This window comes from Tursiops truncatus, chromosome 7 (genome assembly GCF_011762595.2).
Source record: "Tursiops truncatus isolate mTurTru1 chromosome 7, mTurTru1.mat.Y, whole genome shotgun sequence".
Classification (NCBI taxonomy): domain Eukaryota; kingdom Metazoa; phylum Chordata; class Mammalia; order Artiodactyla; family Delphinidae; genus Tursiops; species Tursiops truncatus.
The window spans coordinates 15482384-15497262 of NC_047040.1; the positions used below are offsets into that span (position 1 = coordinate 15482384).

The 14879-nt window shown below is 45.4% G+C and overlaps 1 protein-coding gene across 3 annotated transcripts in view; it reads right to left on the minus strand.

Annotated features, from left to right (window-relative positions):
* Positions 1 to 14879, minus strand: part of SGPP2 (sphingosine-1-phosphate phosphatase 2) — a 128431-nt gene that overhangs the window by 74235 nt on the left and 39317 nt on the right. For all 3 annotated transcript variants that reach the window (XM_019923444.3, XM_019923441.3, XM_019923442.3), the window contains exon 2: positions 4074 to 4232. Coding sequence is in view for 2 of the 3 variants with exons in the window: in XM_019923441.3 (XP_019779000.1) it covers positions 4074 to 4232 (159 nt within the window). In the remaining variant the exon portion in view is untranslated. The remainder of the gene's footprint in view (positions 1 to 4073; positions 4233 to 14879) is intronic.

Here is a 14879-nt window from a genome sequence, read left to right on the forward strand (position 1 = left end):
AGATAGAGTTAATAAACGCCATACAGGCAAACCTGAAATACAATCATAGCAAATATGCAATGGAAGAGAACCTTGGGCAAGTCATTTTAACGCTTGAAGCTGAGTGGCGGCCCTCTCTAGCACAAGAGGCCTTAGGGGACAGGATCAAATCCACTTCATCCAAAGTGATCCCCTCTACATGTCAGTTTCCTAATCTGTAAAACTGGCAATAATCACTTCTCAGGATTGCTGGCAGGATTAAATTAGATGAAACATGTAAAGCGTTATTGCACTGAGTGGCGTGTATAGTAAGTCCTCAACATATAATATGGCTTATTATTATCTGAAGTATTACTATCCCAATCTATAAAATGATACCAACCCATGGTTACGAAGATCAAACAATGAACACAGATGCCAACAAAAGCAATGGGAGGTGCAACAGACAAGAGGAACAATTATGACTGTGATGAGAAAACAGTTAATATGACCATAAATTCTGCTAAGCTACTTCAGACAGTATGAGTCACCCCTAATATAAAAAATTATTTTTAAAAGCAATAAAACCTGTTGAGACTTCATCCAATGACAACTGTCGAATTAATATGAAATTTGTCAAGAGGTTTGGCACTCTTGGACACAGCTGCCTTCCAAAGGATTTTGGGTGAGAAAAGATGTTTAAAGCTAGGGGACTTCAAATTCTGCCCCTTATATAATTAACATTTCTTCACCCTCACCCCTTAAAGAGGCAGCCACTAATTTAGGGATATCCCTTACAGGAGACGGGCTGCCTCAGCAGGAAGCTGATTGCCCAGAAGAATCTCACCCGTCTCCACCCCTCCTTCCCTCCCAACTGCCAACACCATCAGGAATTTTCCTTCCCTCCACCCACTTTCATCACTGGAGCCAAACCAAGCCTCTCTCATTATTATCTATCTCCGCAGCAGAGCACAAAGCAAACACCTTCCCACCTCTGAACTCTCCCCCACGCACCCCAGCCTCTACCTCTCTCCCTCTGCCCCTTCTTCCTTCCCTCCCTCCATCCCCGCCTTGGACCGGCCACTATTCCCTCCACCGGAACTGCCAGGAATGCACACACTGCTTCACTGATACGAATTACATACCTCTCTGCATGGGGGCCTTTTGGACCTGGCCATGCACCCATTTCTGAAAGCAAATAGCACATCGCCAAAGCTCAGGACAAACTGCATAGTCAAAGGTTGCTCTTTCCTCTCTCAGGTAAAAACTTTATTTGTCCACTCTCTGACAAAAAACTGGTAATTCTACCTCAAATGGAAAATCTTTTGAGCCCTTTGAAATGAGGACTCCAAAGCGAAAAATAACAGCCCATAATGACAATCTGAGTCCCCTAACCACTGCCTCCCATCAGGTCTAAAGATCTTCCCGGCCCCTCAGGAAAAGTTTTCCACCCTCAGTGGGCAAGATAATTGGCCTTGAGCTGACTGTACACAGTATAAGATATTCCCAGGTTACTAGAAGTATTTTGCATCATTTGCCCCACTTGACAACCATAAAAGTTGGATATATATATATATATATATATTTTGGTATCTCAGAAAATAAATGACAGGAAAAGCAGCTCAAGCACCACGGGTCTTGGGTGCATTTTCACGTCCTAAGAACAGAAGGATTGCACCCCGCTCCCTGTCTCTCCTCCCCCAGCTCCTCCCGTGGACATCACCACTCTGCAGGAACGGAAGCCGCTTCCAGAGGGAGAGGAACAACTGCTCTAATGCTCATCTTTTGCAAGATGCCTATGCTTTTGCAGAGTCTCGTTGGATCACACTTTTAGACAGAAGCTAGATTTCCGAAGAGGGCTGGAAGGGAGACAGGGATGGAGAAAGGAAAAAGTGGCGTGTAGTTTGAGAGAGAAAAGGAGCAAATAGGAAGAATTCGGGGCCAAATAATCTTAACCATAAGCCCGAGGGACCTTAGCTGTTCTTCAAGGCCAGAGGCTTCAAACCAAGCCTCGGAAGTTTAGACTTCAAGGATTCTTTGTTCAATTGGCATATAGAGCTTTTAAAAATGTAAGCCCTACATTTAAAGATTTCACATGAAAAAGAGATCTGACCACACCAGCCTGTCTTTCCTCTCTCAGGCACAGGTGGAGGTAAGGGGTAGCCACTCCCAATGCCCCAGGTGCCCCACCCAGCACTTCACTGCTTTATTCCTCTGCCCTGCCTTTTAAGATATCTGCACTTATGTCTCCTGATCAAGGCCCCTCTCACTTGTTCTACAAATGAGAAAAATAAAAGCACCAGGGGTGCAGCCACGGCTTCTAAGAGCAGAGCAGCCCGAGAACCCCAGCTTCTTTAGATATGACAGGCACTTTTTTTTAACTGAAGTAGAGTTGATTTACAATGTTGTGTTAGAATTTCTACTGTAGAGCAAAGTGATGCAGTTATACACATATTCTTTTTCATATTCTTTTCCATTATGGTTTCTCACAGGATGTTGAATACAGTTCCCTGTACTATACAGTAGGACCTTGCTGTTTATCCATCCTGTATATACTAGTTTATATCTGTTAATTCCAAACTCCCAGTCCTTCCCTCTGCTCCCTGCCCTCCACACTGGCAATCACAAGTCCGTTCTCTATGTCTGCCAGTCTGTTTCTGTTTCGTAGAGAGGTTCATGCATAAAGAAGATGTGGTACATATATACAATGGAATACCACTCAGCCATGAAAAAGAATGAAATAACGCCATTTGCAGCAACATTGATGCAGCTGGAGATTATCATACTAAGTTGAAGTCAGTCAGAATGAGAAAGACACATATCATATGATATCACTTATATGTGGAATCTAAAATATTTCTTGACCAGGCACTTCTGAAGCTGTTTTCAGAGCAGAATCTTGAGTCAGGGAAACAGCCGCCCTGGCAACCTTGTCCCTGAAGCCCCCTCTCCCGGCTAAACCATCTTTGACCTAAGAATTGGTTGATCTTTAAGACTCTTTTGCCTTCTTGGACGCATCACCACGTGTCAGCACGCTTATGGACACTTGCAGAGTCCTTACATGCACCAGGCCATACCCTATATGTCTTCATGATGATTCTGGGAGATGTGCATTAACACCATCTTACAGGCTCAGGACAAGGGCACACGGACAAGCACAGTGGCTGAGCTGCGCTTGAACCCAGGCCTACCTGATCCCAGGGTCCAGATGCTGGCAGCAGGCCTTGCTGCCTTGCCAATAACCACCATCTCCCCCAGTTTAAAAAAAAAAATCAGGGACTTCTCTGATGGTCCAGTGGTAAAGAATCCACCTTACAATGCAGGGGACGTGGGTTCGATCCCTGGGCGGGGAATTAAGATCCCACACGCCACTGGGCAACTAAGCCCACACACCACAACTACTAAGCTCTCGCGCCTCAACTAGAGAGCCTGCATGCCGCAAACTACAGAGCTCACCTACCCTGGAACCTGCGCACCACAACCAGAGAAGAGAAAACCTGCACGTCACAACTAGAGAGAAGCCTGCATGCCTCAACAAAGAGCCCACGTGCCACAACTAAGACCCGATGCGGCGCAAAAAATAAATAAATAAAAATCAGAACTTATTTGATCCTGAACAAAGTTCAACGATAGGGTCCCAAACAAAACATCAGAAGGGGCTCCACCTCTCCACCCAGAATTATCATTGGGCTTTCGTGTGTACGCCAGCTGCCCGCATGATACAACAAGCTTCCTCAGAGAAGTTGCCCTGCCTTACATGCTTCTGTGTATCCAATAGACACGGGGTAGTTACACTTAATACCACTAGGAATTATTAGTCAACAGCTCCTATTTTGTTTCTGATCAAATTTTACTAAATGGGGTTTCTTGGGAGGAAGCATTTTATGTCCCTTCATGGATTCTCCGAAAGGTCCTTTTCCTGCACATCATCTCTTCCTCTCTCATAGTCTTATTCATGCATAGCTTTTAAATCTTTCCTTCCATTTTCCCAAAGTAAACCAGGTAAAAATTCAACTCTAAGTGATTTTTAATAAAGAGCATATATGCAGAGTACTTGAATCCCAAAGCAGGTAGTTGTTGTAGAATACTGGTTCATAAGTAATAATAATACTTACAACCCATATTATGGTCAGTCTTCTGGACAAATAAGGATCAATATTCCAGTGAGTGAACGGAAGGAATGTGATGTAGAACACTTCTTGTCCCAAAGCGGCTGAAAATCTGAATAGGTAATAGTAGAAATAATTCTTCACAATGTACTTCTGTACATAAGCCTGAAAGACAAAAGTTAGAAGACTCTGTGAGTTCATTGAACAGGTCACTATAAGGCAAGTTTTAAAAACCTCTATCTAAGGACTTCCCTGGTGGTCCAGTGGTTAAGACTCCATGCTCTCAATGCAGGGGGACCTGGGTTTGATTCCTAGTCAGGGAACTAGATCCCGCATGCATGCTGCAAATGAAACAGTCCCCCATGCCGCAACTAAGACCCAGCGAAGCCAAATAAATAAATAAATATGTAAAAATAAATTAAAAAAATAAGAACCTCTACCTAGGGACTTCCTTGGCCGTCCAAAGACTCCTTGCTTCTACTGCAGGGGGTGTTGGTTCCATCCCTAGTCGGGGGAACTAAGATCCCACGTGCCCCAAGATGTGGCCCCCAAAACCCCCAAACAAAAACAAAACAAAAAACCCCTCTACCTACGATTCACAGGGTTTCAATTGCTAAGGTGCTACCTCCTCTCCCCTTGTGTAATTACAGTATCAGTACTAGCAGCCTACAGTGTTACTGAACATCTATCAACCCCCAGGTGCCTACACACAGATGTTAATTCTTCATAAAATTAAATTAGTAACACCCAAGACAGAAATATCAGGGAAAGACACACAAAAAACCCCAAACCTTTCTCCTGTGTCCACAGAGGGCTAGAAACTCACGGGAGGTGAACTCTGCTAGCACACTGTGTGGGTCTATGAGTGTGGTAGGCAGGAGGATGTCCCCAAAGATGTCTACCTCCTAATCCTTAGAATCTGCGAAGATGTTACCTTACACGGCAAAAGGGGCTCTGCAGATGTGATTAATGATTTCGAGACTGAGGGGTTACCCTGGGTTATGTAGGTGGCTTCAATGGAATCACAAAGCTCTTTAACTAATAGAAGGAGGTGGAAGAGTCAAGAGGCAGAAAGTGATTTGAAGATGGAGGAAGGAGCCATGAGTCAAGGGATGCCGGCGCCTCTAGAAGCCGGAAAAAGTGAGGAAAAGGATCCTCTCCTTGAGGCTCCAGAAGGAACACAGCTCTGCTGGTACCTTGATTTCAGCCAGATGAGAACCATTTTGGACTTCTGACCATATATTTTGCATCCACAGAATAAACACGTGTTGTTTTAAGCCACTAAGTTCGTGGTAATTTGTTGCAGCAACAAGAGATTAACTAACATGAAGACTTTAGAAAAATCGCTTGCAGATGAATGTTTGTAATTTACCTTTTTGATGGGATTCGTCAAGTCGGCCCACTACAGTGATAGTGCAAGAAACACAGCAAGTGGGCACGGGGCCTGCTAAAAATGCACTCCCATTTTCTATCATCCTTCTCCATCCTGTTATCCTGGTAGTAGGCAGGAAGGAAAAAAGAAAAAGACTTGTGTCGACACTGCCCTCGGCTCCAGAGGCATATCTGGATTCCTGTAAACCAGTCACGGTTAAGTTCAAACATTCAGCCTCAAGCCAAGCAGCACATGGCACTACCTGGGAGGAAGATACTAGTCAGAGTGAGCCTACAACGAAAGCCAGAAGTTCATCTCTCTACTGGGATGAACGTTACTTCTAAGTGAATTCAAAGGAGAAAGAACGGATCCATCGTAAAGTGGAAAGACAATAATGCACAAAATGAATTAAATAAGGAAGGGTCTAGTTCTACCTCTGCCGAGATACTATGGTTAGATGTGCAAAACAAGGTCAAGGGACTGAGATGAATAAACGACAAACTCCTCCCTCCCGCCTTCTCCCTGTGTCTCATTATCTAATGCGAGGACTAATCTCTGCAGATTCTGTTTTATAAACATACATCCAACAGGCTTGACCTTGGGGCAAATCCTGTGAAGCGACCTTTTTTACGTAAAAATTAGTTACTTTAAGGCACCAGCTGTCAGGTACACTTGGCAATCTGTCCTGCTTTGAAGCTTTACGAGGAAAACTTTTGCCAAACTTTGACAAGGGTCAAACCCCTCCCTCGTGTCATTTCATGGTACCCAAGTGTTATATGACATTATAAATATTCAGCAACAACCATTCTCTACCCTAGAAACTTAACTAAGACCAAGTTCAATATTTTCATCCTAGTAAATAATCGAAAAAACTGGCATGGATGACAGCAAACTGCTTTAGTGTTACATATTACTAACTAATCTCTTTAGGCATGCCTTTTACATTCTCTTAGGAACTCTCTTTTTAATTTTTAGGAACGCTCTATTTTTTCTTTTTTTTTTTTGAGTAGAGAGCTAAATATTCTCTAAATCTTCTGTAGAAACAAAAAGCAAAGGTGAAGTTAAAAATATCAACGTGAATAGGGCAGCCAAAGTAGCTTTTAGATAACATCTCTGTATATGTAATTAAATAGGTTGGGAGCCAATATTTTCTTCCAAATTCTTCAGAATTATATGTACTGTAAATAAAGTAGTTAAGTACTTGTCTTTTCAGGACAATAATCTAAGTTCCCCTTGTAGGAAATCTGTGTGTATCACTTCAATGTATCTTCGTAAATAAGAATTTCAGTTTCAGGGTATGTGTTGGTCACATCGGGAGCAGTTAGAGGGAAAAGAAACCGGGGTTAAAAATAGAAATGGCAGGTAAAGTGAATGGCAGAGAGAAGAGGAGATAAAACAGAGACGGGAAACCAAATCCTGGAACAAAAACATCCATCAATACATTCTGTAGAACTGGTCGTGCCCAAGGAGCTGACATCCCAGGCAGTGGAGCCGTGTTTCTGCAGCACAGACTCAGGAGTCAGTGATTAGCAGCTAATTTTTAGACAAAAGATCAGGAATAGCATTCAGGTGAGTGGAGGTGCTACCTTCAGGTGAGTGGAGAGGAGTTACTTTTAGAAATAAAATACCTCTTAGTATACCAATCACCTGCCTCAAAGCCAAAGAAATTTCTGGTAAACAAGGGATGATAAGATGGAAATTACCCAGATAGCCATTATTACTAACTGCAAAATGTCACTGATATTATTCTCATTTGTCTATTTGATTTCCTGGTTTCTTTTCTTGAAAGTGAAAAAGGAAAATGGTTTTGCAGGTGGGGATAAAAAATATGATCTCAGTCTCCCAATGCCGTCTTTCCCTTTTGGTCACAAATTTCTCAAATGCACATTCTCCTAAAATGGGGTTTTCGGTAACTTAAGGTTTGGGTGGGAGAACAGCTGCTCTATTTTGCAGATACAAGAGTATTCCCTGTTCTCTGCAAGGCTGCCTTCAATGCATAACTAAGTCATGACCGAAAGGGAGCAGTACAGATTTACCGCAAGATGAAGACAAAGAGCGCTGAGAATATATGACGCCTTGACTTAGGTCTGCCCCGAAACACCTGAACAGTGTTTAGTTTTCCAAGTGCACACAGAGGAGTCCTAAATGCAAAGGAAATATGGCCAGGTCAGCACCACTGGCTGGAATAAGGGCAGACCCAGACAGAAAAGAAGCCAATGCCTAGCACACTTGGTAGCTGACCCAGCTTTTGAGCTGTCAAAGGAGGAGTACAAGAAATAGCTTTTAGGACTTCCCTGGTGGCGCAGTGGTTAAGAATCCACCTGCCAATGCAAGGGAGGCAGGTTTGAGCCCTGGCCTGGGAAAATCCCACATGCCGAGGAGCAACTAATCCCTGTGCACCACAACTACTGAGCCTGCGCTCTACAGCCCACGAGCCACAACTACTGAAGCCCACGCACCTAGAGCCAGTGGTCCGCAACAAGAGAAGCCACCACAATGAAAAGCCTGCGCACCTCAACGAAGTGTAACACCCGCTCACCACAACTAGAGAAAGCCCACGCACAGCAACGAAGACCCAACGCAGTCGAAAATTAAATAAATTTATGAAAAGAAAAGAAAAAGAGGGCTTCCCTGGTGGCGCAGTGGTTGGGAGTCGGCCTGCCGATGAAGGGGACACGGGTTTGTGCCCTGGTCCAGGAGGATCCCGCGTGCCACGGAGCGGCTGGGCCCGTGAGCCTGCATGTCCGGAGTCTGTCCTCCGCAACGGGAGAGGCCACGGCAGTGAGAGGCCCGCGTACCGCAAATAAAAAAAAAAGAAGAAATTGCTTTTAGCCAAAACAATGTGTGACCTTGGGGAAGTCAATTCGCCTTTCTGAACCTCAGCGGCCTCAGCTGAAAATGATGGAGTAGGATTAGTTCAGTTGGCTTTTAATATACAAAAAGAAAATTTAAGTAGGGAAAGGCCCATTAAACAGAATGTTACCACAGGACCTAATATATAAAAAGATTGAAACCAATTGGTCGAAAGTGAGGAGGGTCCCAGGGAACCCCTATTTCAGGCCAGGCACACCCCCATCCCAACCCCCAAGCTTTTCTCTGGAATATCCCCTCAGAGTAGTTCTGTAACCAGTTTGGAAACCACTGACCTTCATCTGTACTCGACCTCACATACCACCTTTCTGTAACTAACCCTTGGCCTTGAGAACACAGGCTACAGGCATTCTGACTTTGAGGTCTTTAAAGGACTCGATAAACTCTGGACCCATGTCATTGCAAGGTCAAATTACTTATCTCCATTTTTTTAAGATTAGAACTGTAAATGCAAGTATTCTTCCAAAGGTCAAGTTTGAGATACCACTCTATCTCAACACAGCCGGAAGGAATTCACATCGGGGAGGGTAATAGCTAAGGCTCCCAGCAGCCATGTTAATTGGAATCAGTAGAAGGAGCTCATTCTCTGTGGCTGAGAGAGATCAAATCTATACAGGGTACAGCACAGTCTTACTTAAAAATAACTTTAGGACTCAAAGCTTTTATAGATCACACCAAGCAGCAGCATTTCATTCACCGTGGCTTTGCTTTAGAGAAGTTTTACAGACCGATAAGAGGCAAGTGGGTCCAGAGTAAAGTGGGCTGGAGAAAAGAGCCCAGGAAGAGGGGAGGCTGCAGAGCTGGTGGACAAATTGCGTCCACAAACTCTGGACGCAAAGCGTCTCGGATTAAATCCAGGCTGTTCCAACACTCACTACCTGAATAATCTCACACCAATGACTTGATCTCCTGGGGCTTCAGATTCCCCTTCTGCAAATGGGAATAGTAACAGTACATACCACACGAGGACGCTGGGAAGATTAAACCAGAGGTTGTTGCTGGTGTGTGCAAGGCGTTCAGGTCAAAGCCTGGCGGAGAAACGTCTCACAAAGACCTAGCTCTTGGCTGTGAGTGACGATGCTGGCAGTGAGGGTTTCCCATAAAGCACTTCTCAATTATAACACACATGCAACTCACCTGGATCTTGTTAAAAATGCAGATTTTGATGCAGTTCACCTGCGACAGGGTCTTAGTCTCTAATGGGCTCCCAGGTGATGCATATGCTGCCAGATTGCCCCCCCATGGACCACACTTTGAGTAGCAAGGAACAAGGACACCCCAGTGAAGGGTTTTTAAACCCAAAAGGAAGGGTCTCAAGTTTAATTCTCAGTGTTAGAGGAAGCCCCAACGGGAGTTTTAAGAGTAAGATAATGTGATCAAAGCAACAGGTATTGTAAAGCAGAAACTAACACACCATTGTAAAGCAATTATACTCCAATAAAGATGTTAAAAAAATAAAATAAATTTAAAAAAAAAAGCAACAAGTAAAAATGCTGGTGACAAACCAGAAGGGAACAGTTAGTGAATTCTACGGAGGATCCCACAGTGGTCCGCATGCAGGAACTGAGCCCAGGCACACCCCTCAACCACAGAAAGTACTAACGGGAAGACCACGAGGAAGAGGCGTCCCGATGAATTAGCAGCGGATCAAACAACCAACTGACGCCGCCGAAAGAAAGAAGCCATCCCAGCCTCCCTGCCTTCATCCGGGTAGGGTCTGCATAAATTCCTGGATGACAAGTCCAAAATTAGTTAAGGAGTCATGAAGCTTGAGAAGCATTCCTAACCTCTCAGACCATCACGGTACAGAAAAAGAAACCTCATTTCCCTAAAAAGGGCTCTTGCACCACCATCAGAATCCTGGCGTGGAAACAAGGTTCTCTGGCTCTGCAGGCAGGAGCATCTGCCATTATGTTCTTTGCTAAGATAGAGGGAGCAATTTGCTTTATTTTTAAGATAAAAACTCACAGGAGAGTATTCCATTAATATCAATGGTTTTTGCAATTCTAAACTGTTTTTTTTGTTTTTGTGTGTCCGTGTGTGTGCGGTACGCGGGCCTCTCACTGTTGTGGCCTCTCCCGTTGCGGAGCACAGGCTCCGGACGCGCAGGCTCAGCGGCCACTGGCTCACGGGCCCAGCCGCTCCGCGGCATGTGGGATCTTCCCAGACCGGGGCACGAACCCTGGTCCCCTGCATCGGCAGGCGGACTGTCAACAACTGCACCACGAGGGAAGCCCTATGTACCAACATTTTTTAAAAACTTGAAAGTGGCAAACCTTTTCTGGAGAGATGCCATGCCTACACAGACCATTCATTCACTGCTTACACTTTAGTGATGGAAGACTGACAATAAGAGTATTTCATTTAGCAAGAAGCACGAGGATGAAATTAAAGCAGGATCAAGTGATACCAAATGATATGTATGTGCTGGGGAGGTGCTCTCCAAGGAGGGGCCATTTGAGCTAAGCCCTGGATGGGGAGATAAGCTGGTTCCTTCGGGGCCTGGGGTCAGAGAGACCACTGAGCAGAAGGCCCCAAAGTAGGAAACAGGCCTGTGTGCTGGGACACAGGTGGAAAAGAGAGAGATAGGAGATGAAGTGAAGAGCAGCAGCTGGGAGCAATAGTAAGTCCTGGAAGGTTTCAAATAAGAGTGTGATTTTTTGAACTCTGGCAAGACTGAAACAAATTTTGGCTCAGAACCCATGGGAAGAAGCCCTGCTTTAATTCTTTTGTTTTTTAGTTTCTGAAACTTAGTGGAGAAATATCATTAACTTGCAGCGCTAGACTTAAAAGCCGAGCTTCCCAGCCTCATAGCACAGGGAGATCAGCTCCGTGCTTTGTGACCACCTAGAGGGGTGGGATAGGGAGGGTGGGAGGGAGACACAAGAGGGAGGAGATATAGGGCTATATGTATATGTATAGCTGAGTCACTATGTTATAAAGCAGAAACTAACACACCATTGTAAAGCAATCCAATAAAGATGTTAAAAAAAAAAAAAAGCCAGGCCTCCCTGGTGGCCCAGTGGTTAAGAATCCACCTGCCAATGTAGGGGACACGGGTTTGAGCCCTGGTCCAAGAAGATTCCACATACCACGGAGCAACTAAGCCCTGTGCACCACAACTACTGAGCCTGTGCTCTACAGCCCACGAGCCACAACTACTGAAGCCCACGCACCTAGAGCCAGTGCTCCGCAGCAATAGAAGCCACCACAGTGAGATGCCTGCGCACCGCAACGAAGTGTAACCCCCGCTCACCACAACTACAGAAAGCCCGCGCACAGCAACGAAGACCCAATGCAGTCAAAAAATTAAATTAAAAGAAAAAAAAAAGAGGGCTTCCCTGGTGGTGCAGTGGTTGGGAGTCCGCCTGCTGATGCAGGGGACATGAGTTTGTGCCCCGGTACGGGAAGATTCCACATGCCGCAGAGCGGCTGGGCCCGTGAGCCATGGCCGCTGAGCCTGCGCGTCCGGAGCCTGTGCTCCGCAACGGGAGAGGCCCGCGTACCACCAAAAAAAGAAAAAAGAAATAGCTTTTAGCCAAAACAATGTGTGACCTTGGGGAAGTCAATTCGCCTTTCTGAACCTCAGCGGCCTCAGCTGAAAATGATGGAGTAGGATTAGTTCAGTAGCTTTTAATATACAAAAAGAAAATTTAAGTAGGGAAAGGCCCATTAAACAGAATGTTACCACAGGACCTATTACATAAAAAGTTTGAAACCAATTGGTCTAAAGTGAGGAGGGTCCCAGGGAACCCCTATTTCAGGCCAAGCACACCCCCATCCCAACCCCCAAGCTTTTCTCTGGAATATCCCCTCAGAGCAGTTCCGTAACCAGTTTGGAAACCACTGACCTTCATCTGTACTCCACCTCACATACGACCTTTCTGTAACTAACCCTTGGCCTTAAGAACACAGGCTATAGGCATTCTGACTTTGAGGTCTTTAAAGGACTCGATAAACTCTGGACCAATGTCATTGCAAGGTCAAGTTACTTATCTCCATTTTTTTTAGATTAGAACTGTAAATACAAGTATTCTTCCAAAGGTCAAGTTTGAGATACCACTCTATCTCAACACAGCCAGAAGGAATTCACATCGGGGAGGGTAATAGCTAAGGCTCCCAGCAGCCATGTTAATTGGAATCAGTAGAAGGAGCTCATTCTCTGTGGCTGAGAGAGATCAAATCTATACAGGGCACAGCACAGTCTTACTTAAAAATAACTTTAGGACTCAAAGCTTTTATAGATCACACCAAGCAGCAGCATTTCATTCACCGTGGCTTTGCTTTAGAGAAGTTTTACAGACCGATAAGAGGCAAGTGGGTCCAGAGTAAAGTGGGCTGGAGAAAAGAGCCCAGGAAGAGGGGAGGCTGCAGAGCTGGTGGACAAATTGCGTCCACAAACTCTGGACGCAAAGTGTCTCGGATTAAATCCAGGCTGTTCCAACACTCACTACCTGAATAATCTCACACCAATGACTTGATCTCCTGGGGCTTCAGATTCCCCTTCTGCAAATGGGAATAGTAACAGTACATACCACACGAGGACGCTGGGAAGATTAAACCAGAGGTTGTTGCTGGTGTGTGCAAGGCGTTCAGGTCAAAGCCTGGCGGAGAAACGTCTCACAAAGACCTAGCTCTTGGCTGTGAGTGACGATGCTGGCAGTGAGGGTTTCCCATAAAGCACTTCTCAATTATAACACACATGCAACTCACCTGGATCTTGTTAAAAATGCAGATTTTGATGCAGTTCACCTGCGACAGGGTCTTAAGTTCTAATGGGCTCCCAGGTGATGCATATGCTGCCAGATTGCCCCCCATGGACCACACTTTGAGTAGCAAGGAACAAGGACACCCCAGTGAAGCGTCTTTAAACCCAAAAGGAAGGTTCTCAGGTTTAATTCTGTGTTAGAGGAAGCCCCAACGGGAGTTTTAAGAGTAAGATAATGTGATCAAAGCAACAGGTATTGTAAAGCAGAAACTAACACACCATTGTAAAGCAATTATACTCCAATAAAGATGTTAAAAAAATAAAATAAATTAAAAAAAAAAAGCAACAAGTAAAAATGCTGGTGACAAACCAGAAGGGAACAGTTAGTGAATTCTACGGAGGATCCCACAGTGGTCCGCATGCAGGAACTGAGCCCAGGCACACCCCTCAACCACAGAAAGTACTAACGGGAAGGCCACGAGGAAGAGGCGTCCCGATGAATTAGCAGCGGATCAAACAACCAACTGACGCCGCCGAAAGAAAGAAGCCATCCCAGCCTCCCTGCCTTCATCCGGGTAGGGTCTGCATAAATTCCTGGATGACAAGTCCAAAATTAGTTAAGGAGTCATGAAGCTTGAGAAGCATTCCTAACCTCTCAGACCATCACGGTACAGAAAAAGAAACCTCATTTCCCTAAAAAGGGCTCTTGCACCACCATCAGAATCCTGGCGTGGAAACAAGGTTCTCTGGCTCTGCAGGCAGGAGCATCTGCCATTATGTTTTATGCTAAGATAGGGGCAGCAATTTGCTTTATTTTTAAGATAAAAACTCATAGGAGAGTATTCCATTAATATCAATGGTTTTTGCAATTCTAAACTTTTTTTTTTTTTTTTTTTCGGTACGCGGGCCTCTCACTGTTGTGGCCTCTCCCGTTGCGGAGCACAGGCTCCGGACGCGCAGGCTCAGCAGCCATGGCTCACGGGCCCAGCCGCTCCACGACATGTGGGATCTTCCCGGACCGGGTCACGAACCCGTGTCCCCCGCATCGGCAGGCGGACTCTCAACCACTGCGCCACCAGGGAAGCCCTAAACTGTTTTTTTTTTAATATAAAATTATTTTATTTATTTTTGTCTGCGTTGGGTCTTCGTTGCTGCATGCAGGCTTTCTCTCGTTGTGGCAAGAGGGGGCTACTCCTTGCGGTGCGCGGGCTTCTCATTGCGGTGGCTTCTCCTGTTGCGGAGCACAGGCTCTAGGCGCGTGGGCTTCAGTAGTTGTGGCACGCAGGCTCAGTAGTTGTGTCTTGCAGGTTCTAGAGCACAGGCTCAGTAGTTGTGGTGCACGGGCTTAGTTGCTCCGTGGCATGTGGGATCTTCCCAGACCAGGGATCAAACCCATGTGCCCTGCACTGGCAGGCGGATTCCTAAACACTGCGCCACTTGGGAAGTCCGTAAACTGTTTTTTTTTAACCCAACTTGGGAAAGCCTTTGTGATTTCTAGTTACATATGCTGTACGTTCAGCATACACACTGATTCTTCTCATCAGCTCCCAAGGGTTGTCACCTTGGCGTTATTCTTCAAGGTGGGAATTGCTTCATGTGCTTGGGGCTGTGGGAGAAAAGGGGCATCAGCCTAGGTCTCCAGACTGACAGCCATTTACAGAAACGGGGGCCTACCCAGAAACGCCTTCCATGGCGGGGGCAGTGTCCCGAAAGGCAGTTGATTCGGAACTAAAACTCTGCAAGCCTTGCTCTCTGATTCTCATGCTCAGCATACATTCATCCAGAATTTGTAATCTAGAGCCTAAAGATTAGGAAGGGCAGATCTAAGGAACTCGATGCCACTTTCGTTAGAGCCTACACT